The sequence below is a fragment of the Euprymna scolopes genome, chromosome 35, assembly GCF_053919585.1.
Source record: "Euprymna scolopes isolate OS-2025 chromosome 35, ASM5391958v1, whole genome shotgun sequence".
Taxonomy (NCBI): domain Eukaryota; kingdom Metazoa; phylum Mollusca; class Cephalopoda; order Sepiida; family Sepiolidae; genus Euprymna; species Euprymna scolopes.
Genome location: NC_136516.1, coordinates 86,478,825 through 86,496,845, shown reverse-complemented (window position 1 = coordinate 86,496,845; position 18,021 = coordinate 86,478,825). Strand labels below are relative to the sequence as shown.

At 32.6% G+C, this 18,021-nt stretch overlaps 1 protein-coding gene and 1 pseudogene across 2 annotated transcripts in view; one reads left to right on the top strand and one right to left on the bottom strand.

Annotated features, from left to right (window-relative positions):
- The window catches only part of LOC145259971 (sodium-dependent neutral amino acid transporter B(0)AT3-like), a 183,060-nt gene that overhangs the window by 12,398 nt on the left and 152,641 nt on the right, over positions 1-18,021 (bottom strand). The window contains exons 6-7 of one of the 2 annotated variants that reach the window (XM_080117958.1): positions 12,308-12,515; positions 4,221-4,380 (exon numbers count right to left, since the gene is read on the bottom strand). In XM_080117958.1, coding sequence (XP_079974084.1) covers positions 4,221-4,380; positions 12,308-12,515 — 368 coding nt within the window. Of the gene's footprint in view, positions 1-4,220; positions 4,381-12,063; positions 12,272-12,307; positions 12,516-18,021 lie in introns of both variants that reach the window. The other variant, XM_080117959.1, reaches the window with a different exon arrangement.
- LOC145260166 (5S ribosomal RNA) lies at positions 6,471-6,587 on the top strand (annotated as a pseudogene).

The following is an 18,021-nucleotide window of genomic DNA, read 5'->3' as shown; positions in this document are numbered from 1 at the left end:
AGGGGCGTGCAATAAGTAATGCCCCTGACCCACTTCCCATAGCAGTAGAGCAACGAAACTTGGCACAGTTATTAGTCTTACTCTACATAGGAACCACCCAGAGTTATGCATTTCTCCCATCGTTTGATGCAGCTCTGGAGACCGTTTTTGTAGAACACTGCAGGTTGGTCCTCCAACCACAACGTGACTTCAGAAATCAAGACTGCATCATCTGGGAAACGCTTTCCTTTCAAAAACAACTTCATGGCTGGGAAGAGGTGAAAGTCAGAGGGTGCAAGGTCAGGAGAGTAGGGAGGATGAGGAAGGATTTCATAACCACACGCTCGTGCTTCTGATCTGGCGACATGCGAGTTGTAAACTGGAGTGTTGTCCTGCAGGAGGAGGGTAACTTTGCTGATCTTGCCCCACCTCTTGATTTTGATAGCTTCTCTTAATTTTCTCAAAAGTGAAGCATAATAGGCTCCTGTAATTGTGGTACCCTTTGCTAGGAAACTATCATCACTACTCCATCCTGGTCTCAGAAGACTGTGAGCATGACTTTGCCAGCAGAGGGCTGCACCCTTGCCTTCTTTGAAGGTGCTGAGTCCAAGTGCTTCCACTGCATTTACTGGGATTTGGTCTCTGGATCATAGTGCTGGACCCAGGTTTCATCCTGTGTAATCAGTCTTTTGAAAAACTTTGACTCATCTTCCTGGCACATCTCCAAATTCATCCTCGAGCACTCGACGCGTTCTCGCTTCTGGAATGGTGTGAGCAACCTGGGAATCCATCTGGCTGACACCTTATGCATATGCAAATGGTCATGAATGATAGTTTCCACAGAGCCTGTACTAATCTTGACATCTTGGGCTATTTGGCGAATAGTATGCGCCGATCTTCGAAAATGGCAGCCTCAACTTGACGGACAGATACCTCATCAATGGCAGAAGGGGGGGGGCGACCAGGTCTGAGAGCTGTTTCCACAGACTTCCGGCCATGTTTGAATTCACGATATCAGTGTTTTACAAGATCATATGATGAAGCATTATCACCATGAGTTTCTTTCATTTCATCAAAAGTCTCCTGTGGTGTGCGTCCTTTCAAATACAAAAACCGGATCACTGCTCGACATTCAACAGGCTCCATTTCACACCTGACTCAGTTCAAACACCTGTAAAACAGCAACCACTATTAGTTCAGAGCTGTAATTTGCCACACATCCCATAGAGATATAAATAATTGCACATGCAAAATTTCAGCTAGATCAGACAACTGGAAGTGGGTCAGGGGCATTACTTATTGCGCTCCCATCGTAATTGGTCTATCATGCTTATTTGCTAACTGTATCTGCTTGGCACAGCCTGGGATTCATAATGTCATTTTAGGTTAAACTAGGCATATTCATGACCCGTTGGGTAACAACCATAACCACTAGTTATTCTACATTGATTTAAATAAAAAATTCTTTCCCCCCTTTTTTGCCGGAAACACGTCTCACATGGAATGTGAGGTCTAAAGGACAAAATAAGAGAAGCAGGAGTTACGAGGCCGTCGAAAGTAAATCAAACGTTCATTTTCTGCTCTCCTTTGTAAAGATATTTCTCTTGCGTAACTAAAAAAATGTCTTTACTTCTTTGATTATTATTGGCTCACAAGGAGCTTTCACACAGGTCATGGCGGATCTCTCCTTGAAAACAGCTTGTGGTGTTGCCTGGAAGCTGAGTGACAGCAAGTCTACCCAAACTTCCAGTACCCTCCACCTCTTTTGATAACATTTGCAAATAAATTTGCATTATCGCAACAGCCACTTACAATTGATTTCTTGCTAGCAGCGGCCATCAGTCTCCATTGGAATTTGAATGGCAATAAGCATCCCCAAGATTCCACTTCTCTTGGCACTTGTCCAGCGGAGGTCTGCTCAGTGCTCTCTCCTTGGTCTTTTCATCCTCCTTGACCCTTCTCGGCTATTTGGCTTCATTCTTTAGGGTGGGAGTGGGGCGATGATTGGGTAATGGGAGGGGATGGGAGAATTATTATTATTATTATTATCATTATTATTATTATTATTATTATTATTATTATTATTATTATTTACTCACTAAGAGTAGTCACACAAGCCATCATTAAAGATTTCCTGGACTCTGAGTAACAACAAGTCACCTCAGATTTTCAGTACTCTTCACCACTTTCGATAATCTTTGCAAATTAATTTGCATTATCCAACAACCTCTTACCATTGATTTCCCATTGGCATTCACTGAAATTTGGGTGGCAATAAGCCTCCCCAAGGTCCCAGTCCTCTTTGCACACATCCAGCAGAGGTCTGGCTAGTGCTTTCTCTCCTCGGTCATTTCATCCTCCTTAACTCTCCTTACTTATTTGGTGTGGTGCCAATTGCTATTATTGCTATTATTGTTATTACTACTACTACTACTTCTACTACTACTACTACTACTACTACTACTACTACTACTCTGGCACAGGAATGTGAGAGAGAAGGAGAATGAGAAGTGGAGCAATTATGCTCCATTGACCTTGGAGATAAGGCGTATACACGGGGTTAAAACACAAATAATCCCGGTCGTAGTTGGTACACTAGGAGTAGTATCAAGTCGTCTGGAAGGACAATTTAAAAAAAACCCTACAAATCCCCGATGTTTTAGGCGGCCTTCAGACCTTTGCTATTGTAGGTACCACCAACATCCTTAGGAAAACCCTTGATCTTTGAAGCTCCTGGTTTGATGCCGGGATTGAGGAAAATCCTCTGGAAATGAATCCCATCCCTTTCCAGAGAGACGTTGATAAACGAAATCCGAATTATTATTATTAATTTATAGTAGTCTCAACTTTTGGATGCTTTTAGTTGGGTAGTCTTTTTCTTTAATCATCAGGTCAATTCCTTTGACCTTAGATATTCAAGCTGTAGCTTAACACTTTTGCGTCTTTAACACGTAAGCCTTTTGCAGAATTGGTAAAGAAATTGTCTTATTAATCTGATTAAGCCATTTATGGTAGCTTTTCGTTATGGTCCCATTTCTTTTCTTTTATTATTATTATTTTTATTATTACTATTATTATTATTATTATTATTATTATTATTATTATTATTATTATTATTATTATTATTATACTTCATTGTTGGGTTCGAAATACCTTTAAGTTTTCGTTTTTTTTTAAATTCTGAAAATTGCTGTTTTAAAATTGAGAAATAAATTTCGTTTTTTTAAATTAATTTTTTTTTTTTTAGATAAACACAACATCAGGTAAAATGAACACATATCTAAAAAAATGGCAGAAACACTAGAGGACGACCTCCAATTTGTAGTGGAATGGGGACAAAAATGGATGGTCACATTCAATGCTGCCGACTAAACTCGTTTCCTTCAATAACTGCAAGAAACCTTCTCTACCACCAATAGCAATGGCCAAAGACTCTTTATCTGAAAGTACATCTTTTAAACTTCTCGGCCTAACGTTCACAGGAAACATGAGTTGGAACAATTATATTGCGAGTAATGCCAGGACTGCTGCGAAGAAGGTAGGTCCTCTCTACCGTGCTAGAAAGCTACTAACGCCCGAAAGTATTCTGTACCTCTATAAGGCCATGTATGGAGTATTGTTGTCATATTTGGGCTGTTGCATCTGCTACTAGTCTCTCACTCCTAGACAAGGTTCAAAAGAGAGTCGCCAACCTGATAGATCCTGAACTGTTATCTAAGCTTCAGCCTCTGTCCCATCGATGAAATGTGGCATCCCTCTGTCTGTTCTACAAGTACTTCAATGATGAATACTCCGACGAACTGTAAACACTTGTACCGCCTCGATGTAAATACCCCCGACAGACCCGACAAGCAGCAAAATCTCCCTCCCCCCTTCACAGTTGAGATCGCTAGATGTAAAAGAGCCTTCTACTCCAGTAGTGTCTTCCCCAGAACCGCTAGACTTTGGAATTCCCTTCCGGGTTCCTGCTTCCCCAACTGTACTGACATTCAGAAGTTTAAGTGTAATGTGAACCGAGATCTTGCTGCCCAACTCCCCACATAGTACCCCTGTAGCTTATGTCCCTGATAGTAGCCCCCCTACACCAAAGTGGCAATGTGCCTTGTTTGGGGTCAAAATGTAAAAAAAAAAAAAAAAAAATTCGATGGTCGTTTTGTTTTGGAATATCATAAGACTATCATAAGAATATCATAAGAATATCATAAGTTTTGGAATATCGTAAGCATATCATAAGAACTCACTTGTTAATCCCGTATTTGTAAGCGACAGCAACAATTTCCAACAACGCCACAATCATGAGGGCGAACGTTCCTGAGAAAAAGTCGAAGAGTTCTACCCAATAGGCACCGCTGTTGAATGTGAAAACAATTCCGACAGCAAAGCTAAACAAACAAAGAGCACCTGAAAAAAAAATAAGTAAATAAAAATAAAAGAAAATGAAAAGAAAAGAAAAATTACTTTTTATACATAAATCCATTTCATCAGAAGAAAAAGAAAGAAAAGGAAAAAAGAAAAGAAAAATATTTTTCATACATAAATTTATTTCATCAGAAAAAAAAGAAAGAAAAAAAGAAAAGAAAAAATATCTTTTATACATGAATCCATTTCATCAGTCATTTATGCCAAGTGTTGAGGCCCTGTCGGTGGGGCATTAGAATACGCCGACTGCACCCCTGCAGAGGGTAAAAGTCCCTCAATGGGGGTCATGGATATGACCTTAAACTATATCCAGTGGTGAGGCCCCAGCTTGTGGGCTTTGGGGAGTGTGGAGCCACCCTTTAATTACCATTGCTCCCAGGTCCACTCTGACCCAGAGTGGTAGTACCTGTTAGGGTCCCAACTATGGGTTAAATAGAAACCGACGTGAAAGCAACAAATATATTCAATTAAAAAAATTTTTCTTCAAAATCTTTGGATTCGGCATTAAATAACCCGAAAAGGGTTGATATGCCGTAAAACAAAACCAACCAACCAACCAACCAAGTGCATATTGTTAACAAAAATGGTATAGACTGAAGTTTATTTGTATTAAGTAAGGTTGGGTTGGAGAAAAAGTTTGAAACATCGATATTTTATACCTATTTACATTTATTATATATTCATTGATGCTTTATTGCAGTTTAGATAAATCAAAACATGAAGAAAATACGGGGACATACTTGGGGGTACACCGCCTGTAAGTATGGATTCTTGCAGCATGTTACTAAGAAGAAACTGGAATTTGATTCTATTCCTTCCAGAGAATACTTTGAGTGGATCGGAATTATTTTAATACAGTTGCCATCTTAAACAAATGAACTTGAATCTATATTTGTCTATGTGCAGTTAGTTCTCTTGTTTTTTTTTTTAAACAAAAATAAAATAAATAAAAAAGCTATATAGTTAACATGGACTCACGATCTTTGTCGACATATTAAAATTTAGAAAAATAAGCAATCAATTAAAAAACAATAAACAATAGAATAAAAACAATTACTCACTTTAAAAATCTATACGTAAATGATAACAAATCAAGAAAGTGTATAAAAATAGTCGACAATATGCACAGTACATTAATGAATGAATAAATCACTAAATTCCATAAGAAATTTACAAACAACATTTAATATATAAAGTAAAGTCATTCTTCTCATTTTGTAATTAACGGCAGTTTGCTTCCTTTAAAATCAATATTTGATTCTGGTATGTCATTTTTTTTTTGTTGAATCGTTACAGCATATTGTTAAGAAGCATAAACAGTAATTTGATTCATTTCCTCTTAGAGAATACTTTGATCGGATTGGAATAATTTTCATACAGCCGTCATCTTAAAAAAATGATTTAATTCTGAATTTGTATAATTAATTTGTTTGGAGCAAAATAATATTTCTGAAAAAAAAAAAAAAAAAAAACTAAACTAATTAAGATAGACCTATTATCCATGTCGACATATAAATATTTAGAAAAATAAGTAATCAATTAAAAAATAAGCAATCAATTAAAAAAATAAGCAATCAATTAAAAAAATAATTAAACAATAGCATAAACAATTACCTAAAAGGCTATACATAAATGATGAAAAATCAAGAAATGGAGAAAGAATAGATTACAATATGCACAATAAGTTAATGAATGAAGATCAACAAATTTATACAAAAAATCTACAAACAACATCTAATATATAAAGTAAAGTTGGTCTCCTCGAATTTTGATATCAATGTTTTTTTCATACAAAACCATTATTTGAGCCCAGTTCATAAGTTCTTTTAATAAATCGTTACAGCATGTTTTAATAACAACAAACTATAATTCAATCGAATTCCTTTCAGAGTATACTTTAAGTGGATCAGAATTATTCTCGTACAGATAGTATGATGTCTGTATATTTTTTGCATTATTTGGATTGTTCGGACTATTGTTCTCATCTTGGTTGTTTTTGTCACAACGTTTCGGCCAATGTAACCTCCGACCGTCATTAGGTGCATTTACACAGGGTGTTATTGGCGATACAATTATATGGCACAATCACGTTGACACACCGGTTCTCGCCAGAACACCGAAGTTAAGCAATGTTGAGCCTGGCCAGTACCAGATGGGTGACCATTTGGGAAGGTGAGGTGCTGTAAAATACCAGGTTGAGAAACTGGTGCGGTCTATCCTTCTCTCGAGGGTAGATGGGACTCTCTTAAGCCGTAGTAGGCACCCCATCTAGTGATGGCATCACGATAAAAACTACCCTTGATAGCCCTGGTGAAGCATCAAATATCCAGCTACCGACAAGATTTGAATTACACTGCAAACTCGTGTAGTGAGTTCAATCTCGGCTACGGCCACGCTGGATGGATGGTTATTGGTGAATGGTGAAAAATGTTTTTTTGTTTTTTTCCAATTTTCCAACGAACATAGTCGTTAGAAATTCAAAGCACAAATAGTGCCAAGTTTCTTTCTTTCATTTTTTTTTTTTTAATAAATCCGGCCCCATTTCGTTTTTTTGGTATGATTTTTGTATATTTTTGACATAAAGATTGATAAATATTTTTTGTAAAAATGAAACAAACCCGGATTTATTTAAAAAAAAAAAAGAGAGATATATTACATAGTGTGGTGGGAGATATCGTTCTTATAACGGGATCAGATAAAAACATATAAATTGTATGTATTATTTGTTTAGCCAGGGGATATGATGTTGACGTATAAACCGAGTCATGTTGTATCAGAGACTTATCACACGGGTATTTTTTACAGTTCATATTACATAAGGTATCATTTTTTATAAGAAGAATAATATATGCTTCAGACCTTTCTTTCTTCAAGAGTTCTTCTATCTTCTGCTGCTAATCTCCGTGATGAAACATGAAATGACCACACTCTAACCAATTGAAATCTCTGTTCTTCCTTCTTTTGTGAAACCACAGAACAACACTTTACATTTTTAAAATATAAATTTATTTCAGTTGTCTGAAATGGTCTTCACAGGGTCTGCATTTAGTGTCTACATGCTTAATCTTTACATCCTCATTTCCTGGCCGTCTGTTCACTCCCGTGACAAAACTCCAACTCTTCCAACTCTAAACTTCCCAACCTCCTGACCTTAGTTCCGTTATGTCATCATTCAAAATGCACACGTATCTCTAACGTGTGACATTTCCACGTCTGCCTGCCCAAGGTTATTTTGTTTATTTAACCAACCTAATTTACGTAAACACCTTCAGCTAAAACCCATTGCTACACTTTATTCGATGAACAATAAATAACTCCCAATATAAACTATTTTAAGAATATCATTGAATAAATAGATAGATAGACAGATAGATCGATAATAACTAATTAACTTTTAACAACGCTAATTATCCGGCAGATAGACTTGATTGCGTTTTGAATTTCTAACGACTATGTTTGTGTGTGTGTGTGTGGGGGGGGGGGAACAAACAAACAAAAAATTTTTTTTCACCATTAACATGAAGATGGTCGGAGATTACATCGGCCGAAACGTTGTGATGTTACAGAGAGAGAGAGAGAGAGAGAGAGAGAGAGAGAGAGAGAGAGAGAGAGAGAGAGAGAGAGAGAGAGAGAGAGAGAGGTGAGTGAACGTGGAGTGTAGACACGTTTACAAGAACCGAAGGTCAGCTGACCAGATTACGTATGAGTGACGTGGTTGGCAGATTTGGAGATTTGATTTGGGCTTTGAAGAAGACGGACGTTTTTTCCGTTGTCTCCCCCTCTTAACTGGGGAGGGGGGAGACGAACCCTGACGTGTGTGAAGAAGAACCCACACAAGCCGATTTCACTTCCACTTCTGCAGGACCTCTGGGGAAAGTGAAATAAAAACTATAAAACCCATTCATCGTCTTGGAGTGATAAATCTTCGTCAAACAGGTATCAAGTCTCCCTCCAGGATGAGAAATTTCCAGATGGTTCAACATCGAAGAAGCAGAGGTAGGTTCTGAAAATACATATCACACACACGATTCCCTTTATGATAATCAACCACACAACCATTTATATTAGAGACAATCATACGCACACGGAATCTTCTTATGTTATATAGAAAACGTAAATGGTGCACATCGATGATACCAATATATAACAGTGACAAAAACAACCAAGATGAGAACAATAGTCCGTATAATCTAAATAATGCAAGAAAAAAGAAGAATTATTTTCATACATATGCCATGTTAAAAACAAATGGCATGATTCTATATTTGCCAATGCATAATTACTTCCCTTTGTTCAGAACAAAAATAATATTTCACAAAACATATAGCATAATTAAAATGAACTCATGGTATTTGTCGACATTTTAAAATTTAGAAAAATCCATTAAAAAAACAATAAACGCTAAGATAAAAACAATTCCCAGCTTTAAATAAATGATGAAACATCAAGAAATATATACATACCATAAAATCAATTGCAATATGCACAATAAATGAATGAATAGACAAATTTTACAAAAGATCTACAAACAACATCTAATATATAAAGTAAAGTCAATCTTTGTCTGGATATTTGTCATAGATAACTTTCAAAATCAATATTTGATTCTCTGTTGTCGGTCTTATTGATGGATTGTTGCAGCATGTTGCTAAGAAAGAATAAAATCTCATTTGATTCCATTCCTTTCAGAAAATACTTTGACCGAATCGGAATTATTTTTATTTAGAAAAATAGCTTTAAAAGAAATATACAAAAGGAGGATAAAAAATTATGTGTTTACAGTAGCCATTTCCACATGAAGATCAAAAGATATGACCAACCCATTTATGTCTGCCCTTTTTGTATTACATGATGAATGTGGTGTGTGTGTGTGCTGAATCATGGCTTTCATTGGCTGATCAAGATCACATGATGAGAGAGAGAGAGAGAGAGAGAGAGAGAAAGAGAAAGAAAGAGGAAGGGAGGCTATTTTAAAATAGTTAACAGTTTGTGAAAATCAGCATAGGAATCGGCTTGTCCTGACCAAAGACTGTTGGGCATTCATGACTGAAACTTGGCGGACAAGTCGGCATAGATCGGATTTTTTTTTGTACCAAAAATGATTGGATTGCAGCAAAGAGTGGAAGTATTTTATTTCAAATTTCATTGGTGGGAGTATTTTTTGGAAGACCACGATGTAAATGTAAAACTTTGCCGTTAGGTAACCTATTAAAACTGCGTCATTTGTTTCAGGTTACAAAATTATTACTTCTGTTTCTGTTTTGTTATTAAGATTATTATTATTATTTTATTAAGAGTACATACGATATAAAAGTAAAGAACAAAAATTCAAATAAAGAACAAAAGAAAACAACTAAACTAAAATCAAATAATAATAATGACTAATAATAAATAATAATAATAATGACTAATAATAAATAATAATCACTAATAATAAATAATAATTACTAAACACTATAAAAACACTAAGTACAGAAGAAAGCAAATAAAACTAATACGTGGTGTTTCTTTACAATAACCCCGCCATAAATTAAACATCTTATCGTTTTCTAAATAATCCATGTTGGGGATTTCTGTAACGTTACAGACGTATACATACATGTTAATATGTAGACACTCGGTACCCAACACGTTGTAGCAGAGTACGTCGAAAAGGAGACCAAGACAAAGAATAACTGAACTCACTTTTTTTTTCTTTTGAAACAACGGGATTTATTTACAGGTACTTTCTCGAATAAAACGTGATCGTCATCGTCATCGTGATCCCGCGTTTACGTTTTTCCAGCGGCTGTTTCCGTACCACATAATTCCCTGTTGAATATACACACACACAGGCGTTTGCGCGCGCGCACACACACACACGCGCACTCACACACGCTCTCTGAACACATCACTATCACCACTCCATCACCCTACCTACCGACCTTCTTTTTCTTCCGTTAGCAGAATCTCTCAACGTCACTTACAAAGGACTATTTCACAACAGAGACATTAGAGCATAGACACCGCCCCTTAACCGGTGTTCATTTTTCCGACTAGTTTTTCTTTCTTCCATCAGATGCTGATGTGTTGGTTTTCATCAGCCGCATATATATATATATATATATATATATATATATATATATATATATATATATATATATATATATATATATATATATATATATATATATATATGTTGTAACAGCTTTCTGCGCTAGATTAAGCAACCCTAATGAGTCGTCGACGAAACACGTGTCAGTGGATAATTATATTTTAAATATAATATATATATACATTATATAATATATATTATATTACATATTATATAACATATAGTATATTATATAATATATATTAGATAATATATATATTATATAATATACATATATATATTAGATAATATATTATATAATATATATCATGCAATATATATTATATAGCATATATTATATAATAAATATTATATAATATATATTATATAATAAATATTATATAATATATATTATATAATATATATATATATATTATATAATATATATCATATAATAAATATAGTATATATATTATATAATATATATATTATATATATATATAATTAAATATATATATTATATATAATATATATATAATATATAATATATATACAATATATAAAATATACAAATAAAATATATTTATATATATTATATAATATATACTATATATAATATATAAATATATATACTATATGTAATATATATATTATGTAAATATATATATTATATATAATATATACATTATATAAATATATATATAGTATATATATTATATATATTATATATATATTATATAAATATATATATTATACATATTATATATAAATATATATATTATATATATGTAATATATATTATATATAAATATATATTATATATATTATATATAAATATATATATATTACATATAAGTATATATATTATATATCAATATATATAATATATATAATATATATATATTATATATATAAATATGCATATATATATTATATACATATATATCACATCATAAATATATATTATATATAAATATATATATGATATATAAATATATATATTATATATAATATATATATACATTATAAAATATAGATATATAATTATATATAAATATATATATATATTATATAATTATATATAAATATATATATTATATATAAATATGCATATATATTATATATAAATATAGGTAAGATATATATTATACATAAATATATACATATTATATATATTATATAAATATATATATACACATATATGCACACACACATGCACATATATATATATATACACGCATATATAATGAGACATTCTTTCAATTGTAAATTTTCTAATAAATCCTTATTAATGTAATTCTTGATAACCACAGAATCGTTTTCATCCATTTATTTCTTCATATTTATGTTTCACCACCCACACCAAAAAGATTAACCAAAATACGAATCCATTTTCACTGACAATCTAATAGTCTATGGCGATTTAGATATGCAAAGCAAATATTTGAATTAGTTAAAACAAGTATTAAAGCTTCTTTTTTGCATGATTGGGTTATAGTAAAGAAACACCCTAGACACCACAATATCAATAACAAAGAACACAACTGTGTACTACGTGTTTACTATGTGTGTACTACAGGTATATCAATTACCAGACAGCATCCACTGCTTCTTCATCCATTCAAACGGAGCGGTGTCTCGCAGAGAAGTGGCCACACCTTCGATAGTAGCAAACTCTGTGCCCAGGCCGAGTGCCAAGAGCATTAGGAAAAAGATGATTGACCAGAATGGAGCTGATTCACCAAACATTAATATGGCCTGCGTGAACACGATGAACGCCAGGCCGGTACCTTCCGCTGCCTGCAATACAAAGAGATCAGAAAATTTGAAATTTACCAGCTAACTGCCACCGCTTCTTCATCCAATTGTATGGGGCTACATCGCAGAGGGAGGTGGCGACACCTTCCAGGGTCGCAAACTCCGTGCCGAGTCCGAGGGCGAGGAGCATGAGGAAAAAAATGAAGGACCAAAATGGAGAGCTTGCGCCAAACTCAACAATGGCTTGGGCAAAAACAATGAACGCTAACCCGGTGCCAGAGGCAGCCTACAATGTAAATAAAGTCGGTAAGAATAGCAAATAAAAACAAAAAACAATAAACGCATAAAATATAATGCTATGTTATTAAATTTTATAGCTAAATATTGCTAACTTTTATTGCTAAATGTTTCGAAATTTTACTGATAAATATTGCTAAATTTTATCTTTAAATATTGCAAAATTTTATGACTAAATTTAAAATTCTGTCGCTAAAACTGCTAACTTTTATTGCTAAAATACTAAATGTGGCTAAATTTCATTGCTAAATATTGCTTAATTTTATCGATAAATATTGCTAAATTGTATTACTAAATTTTATTGCTAAAAATTGTTAGATTTTACTGTTATATATTGGTAAATTTTTTGCTGGATATATCTAAATATTATTACTAAAATTGCTAAATTTTACAAAATATTATTGTTAAATATTGCTAAATTTCATCACTAAAGATTATTAGTCCTCGCGCGAAAGAGCAGGACACAAAATGTTTTAAATAATAATAATAGAATAACAATAACAAAGACTTTCGCTGGCGAGGACTACTATTGACCGTAACCAGTTAACCTTTTGAAAAAAGTAAAAAAAATTAATGTAAAAAAGTTATTTTAAAGTTTTTGTTAAAAAAATTCAGATTTTCTCATTATTCAGACCTGTATTACAAAGAGAGACTTGCAAAAATGAGTTGTGGTATGAGAAAAATACAAACAGAAACAGAGAGAATATTCAGACCTGTAATAATACAAAGAGGGGGTTGCAAAAATGAGTGTGGTGTGAGGAGAAATAAAAACTGAAACAGAGAGAATATTTAGACCTGTAATAATGCAAAGAGGGTGTTGTAAAATGAGTTGTGGTGTGAGGAGAAATACAAACTGAAATAGAGAGAAGGAGAGTTTTAAAATATAATCTTAAAAAAGATACGATACAAGTTAGAAATTTAAATTGAATAAAAAAATTACCTTGGATTTATTTTATGTCATGTACATTTTGTTGCAATTTAAAAACATTATCTTTCATCTAGCAATTAATGATATAGATATAAATTTTTCAAAACTTTTTTTAAAAGTGCAACAGAATGTACATTACATAAAATAAATCCAAGGTAATTTTTTTATTCAATTTAAATTAAATTTTTATACCTTACCTTGTAAAATTTATAAAAGTGCACTTTGAAGATAAATAAATTTCAAATTGAATCTTGTACCTTTATTTTAAAGCCTATAGTAAAAACATTATGTTTAACAATTTTCATGCCTTGGATGAAATGTTTTTCTAACTTTTAAAGTTTTATTTCTAAATATTGTTAAATTTTATTTTTCAATATTACTAAATGTTATTGATATATATATTACTAAATTTTATTGCTAAATATTAGTAAATTTTATGGCTATATATTGCTAAATTTTATTTATCAAAGTACAAAAGACATTTGAAAAAAATGATGAACATTTTCAGTATGATTGCAACATTCAGAAGACGTTTATTCAGGAATAAGATTTTTTCTGTTACGATTTTAGAAATAATTGCAACAAAAATACGGTGTTGTGGCTAGTTCGCTGAATAGAATTGCCTGATCAATTCTCCCTCTTCTGGCGCTTTTTAATAGTGAGAATGGCGGTTCCAGGATACTACGTGACTATATAAAACACCTGGTATTTCTCTTCTTTTTTACTTTCAAAACTCGTCGCTTAAAAAAATATCTAATTTTTATACTTTCGTTTGTGAGATGTACGTGTGTGTATTTGAATTTTATTAATTTTTACTAACCTAGAAATTAACCTGGAAACACATCTAGTTAAAAAAGTTGTATGTCCATATATGTTTTATGAATAGAAATAAAGCAAAAAAAGAAGAGACCGTAAAAAAATCAATATAAATAGTGTGTAACACAAAGGGAGCTAATTCATTATTACGTAACTTCAGGAGCAGCTGAATCAAAGTGTTATATAAAAAAAGTGATAATTATCTGCGGTCGCTTGATGTACGCAAACATATAAAGCATAAAAAACAACGTTACTGATCGTGAATCTGACCCAAGATCGTGTCTTTTTTTTTTGTAAAAATGAAAACAATTTTTTTTCATGGAAACAACTATGATAGAAAACATTTTCTTCTTGTTGCAATTAATCGATTTAATTGCAACTTTGCTGCTGCCAATTGATTGGCCAATCGCGTCGAAAACCTGGCTCAAGATCGCGTCGACATCTTCTGGCAGTTTATGGTAAACGGTTGGAAAAAAGCCAATACGGACACTGCCAGACGATAAATTCAAAACGCTGAAAACAAAATGTTAACGCAAAAAGATAAGACTTACCATGTTTAATTGAATGAAAGAAATATGTAAAAAAAAATTTTTCGAGAAAAGTAAACTAATTTCTTTTTTAAATGTTTCAAAGAAATATTTTTTTAATGACGAAAACATGGAAACAACTATGAACGAAAAAAGACAAATGCTTTTTTTTTTAATGCAAAATATCTGAAATCTTTCTGGAAAAGTTTAAATAAAATAAATGTTTTCTTTTTTGTAACGGTTTTCTTTCCATCGAAACAACTGTGATCGAAAACAATCTTTTTCTTTTTGTTGAAACGGGTCGACTTAATTGAAACTTGGTTGCTGCCACTTGATTGGTTAGTTGCGTCGGCTCTTTTCATCTGCTTTTCTGGCAGCTTACCTTAAACTGCTGGAAAATGTCGACGCGACTTTGGGTAGGTTCTGGATCAGTACCAAAATAATAAACAAACAAACAAACAAACAAACAAAAAACAACAAAGAAAACACAATGTAAATAACGTGTGACATAAAGGGTGGTAATTTACTATTATATAACATCAGGAGCAGCTGGATCAAAATATTATAAAAATTGAGAAATGTTTGTGGTCACGTGATGATAAGTGCTGATGACGTTAATTTTGATGAATATTTTGTAAACAGTCGATTGTTTGAAGGGAAATGCATTTTATTCTTAGATAAAAAGTCTTGCTGCTTGTCTAGTATTATCCACATGAACACACAAACAAACAAACAAACAAACAAACAAATAAAAAAGAAAAACAAACAGACAAGAAAAATCTTTATGATATAACGGAAAACGGGGAAAAATATCGTATACCAAAAATCAAGTAAATTAATCAAGTAGTTTCATTTTTAAATAATAAAATCAAAATTGGAATTCATTTTTGAGATGAGCATTATATATATTATTTTATTTTTTATTTCGGACTATTATTCTCATCTTTATTAGTTGCTACGGTTCCAGATGGACATTGTCTGAAGATAGCGGTTTCAATCCTATCCAAAAGGGTGCCAGAGATTTACTTGGCCAAAACGTGGGGAGAAGACAACAACTATGGATGGCAGTGATTGCTGAGAATGCAGTTAGGAGATTCAAAGTTCCTATCCGTCGCGGTTACCACCTGACAAAGGCCAGAGGAATAGTTGGCCGAAACGTCGTGAAAAAACAACAACCAATAAAGATGAAAACAACAACTAATAAAGATGAGAATAATAGTCCGAAATAAAAATAAATTAAATAAAATCAAAGTTTATACCTAAACTACGAGCACTGATATTGAACGCCGTTTTGAAAACATTCTGAAGGAAGAAGGGAGATAATTCCAAATGATTCCAACTTACAAGATTAAAAAAACAAAACATTCTTAACATGAGGAGAAAGACATTGGAAAATTCAAATTAGCTTTAAAATGATTTTCTCTATTAATATAAAACTATTTGATTAATTTACGTGGTTTTTGGTGTATGATATTTTCGCCACGGGTACGTACGTCATACAGATTTGTTAAAGTGTTTTTTAGCGCAGGGTTTCTCAACTAGGGCTCATATGAACTTTGAGGGGTTTCAGGAAAAAAATGATCTAGTTTCTATTTATTTTGTTTCGCTTACTAGACGTGTGTGTGTTTATTGTAACGTTTTGATGTGTATTTGGATTTTATTAGATTTTAATAATCTAAAAAATATTTGATTTAAAGGCATAAAATATGCATATATGTGGTCCACATATGATAAAATAGCTCTTAGGGGGTCCACAATAAAAATAAAGTTGTGATCACGTGATTTAGCGCCACCTCTGATCCTTTTTCTTGAAGTCAGACGTTTTTCGACATTTTGCAATCGTCCTAACAATTGTGCGTTTTTGTCCAATTGTTTTCTATCAATTATTCTTTGGCAGGCTAGCCTTCCTGTAATTCAAAACTTGCATGCTTCTACAATAGTTTATCCAGGAAATCGAATACTCCACATGACCGTACCAAACGGAACTGATCCGTCTTTAGGATAACAACTACGCTTTAAGCAAATCCTCTGATGTAATGTGTAAACTTGGATCTGATCTCACACTGTAGATCCATATGATCATGGATCTGCCATGTACTTTAGCAATTCTCTCTCTCATTCTCTCTCTCTATCTATTTATCTCTGTCTCTATCTATCTACCTATCTATAAATATATTGTCCTTATTTCTCTCTGTCTATCGATACACATTCTCTCTCTCTCTCTCTCTCTCTCTCTCTCTCTATATATATATATATATATATATACATTCTATCTCTCTCTCTATTTTTTTTCTATCTATCTATCTATCTATCTATCTTTTTTTATATATCCCCCTCTCTCTATATATATTCTATCACTCCCTATATATATATATATATATATATATATATATATATATATATATATATATATATATATATCCTCTTGATTGTCTAATGCCTGCGTCCGAATTGAGCGTTTATTAGTCATTAATTCCCTATAGAAAAAGATTAGAGAATCTACATATGATATTGTGGCAGTTATTTCATGGGCCGGAGGTAAAGGTTTAGTAAATGAAGTCAAAGGTGGCTTCATGGTGTATAAGCGTGCGCCCTATAGAAAAAGAGTAGTGAATCTACATATATTCTAAAAGTCTGTTCTTGTGTAAAATTAACCAGGGGAAATAATGGAGGTATTTCAGAATCTCTACGTACATCCCTAATGAAGCAAATTTCGTCAGGGGATCAAGGTTTTAGTCATAGTTTGAAAAAAAAACAAAACAAAAAAACAAAACAAAACAAAACAAAATAAAAACAAAACAAAAAATACAAACAAACAAAAAAAAAAAAAAAAGAAAAAAACAAGCAAACAATCGAAAAAAGAAACATTTAAAATTCTATGTCTTTTTTACTGCTCGGAATTTTCTTTTAAAATTATTTAACATTTTTAACCCTTTCGGGCCACAGCAGTTTTTTTTTTATGAACTACTGTTTTTATATTGGATGATATTTTCACAACGAAACTTGGTGGATAAGTAAAAAAATGCCTTTAATAAGTTTCCATACTTTTTTTTGTATGGACACTTTTATTGATAGTACACACATGGAACTCTAGTCCTCTTCGAAGTAATCTCCTCCGGCTGTAACGCACTTGTTGTACCATTCTAACAAATTCTGGTAGGCCCCATAGAAGTCCTCTTGTATGAGCATGTCAATGACCTCCGTCACATGCTCTTTCATCCCTG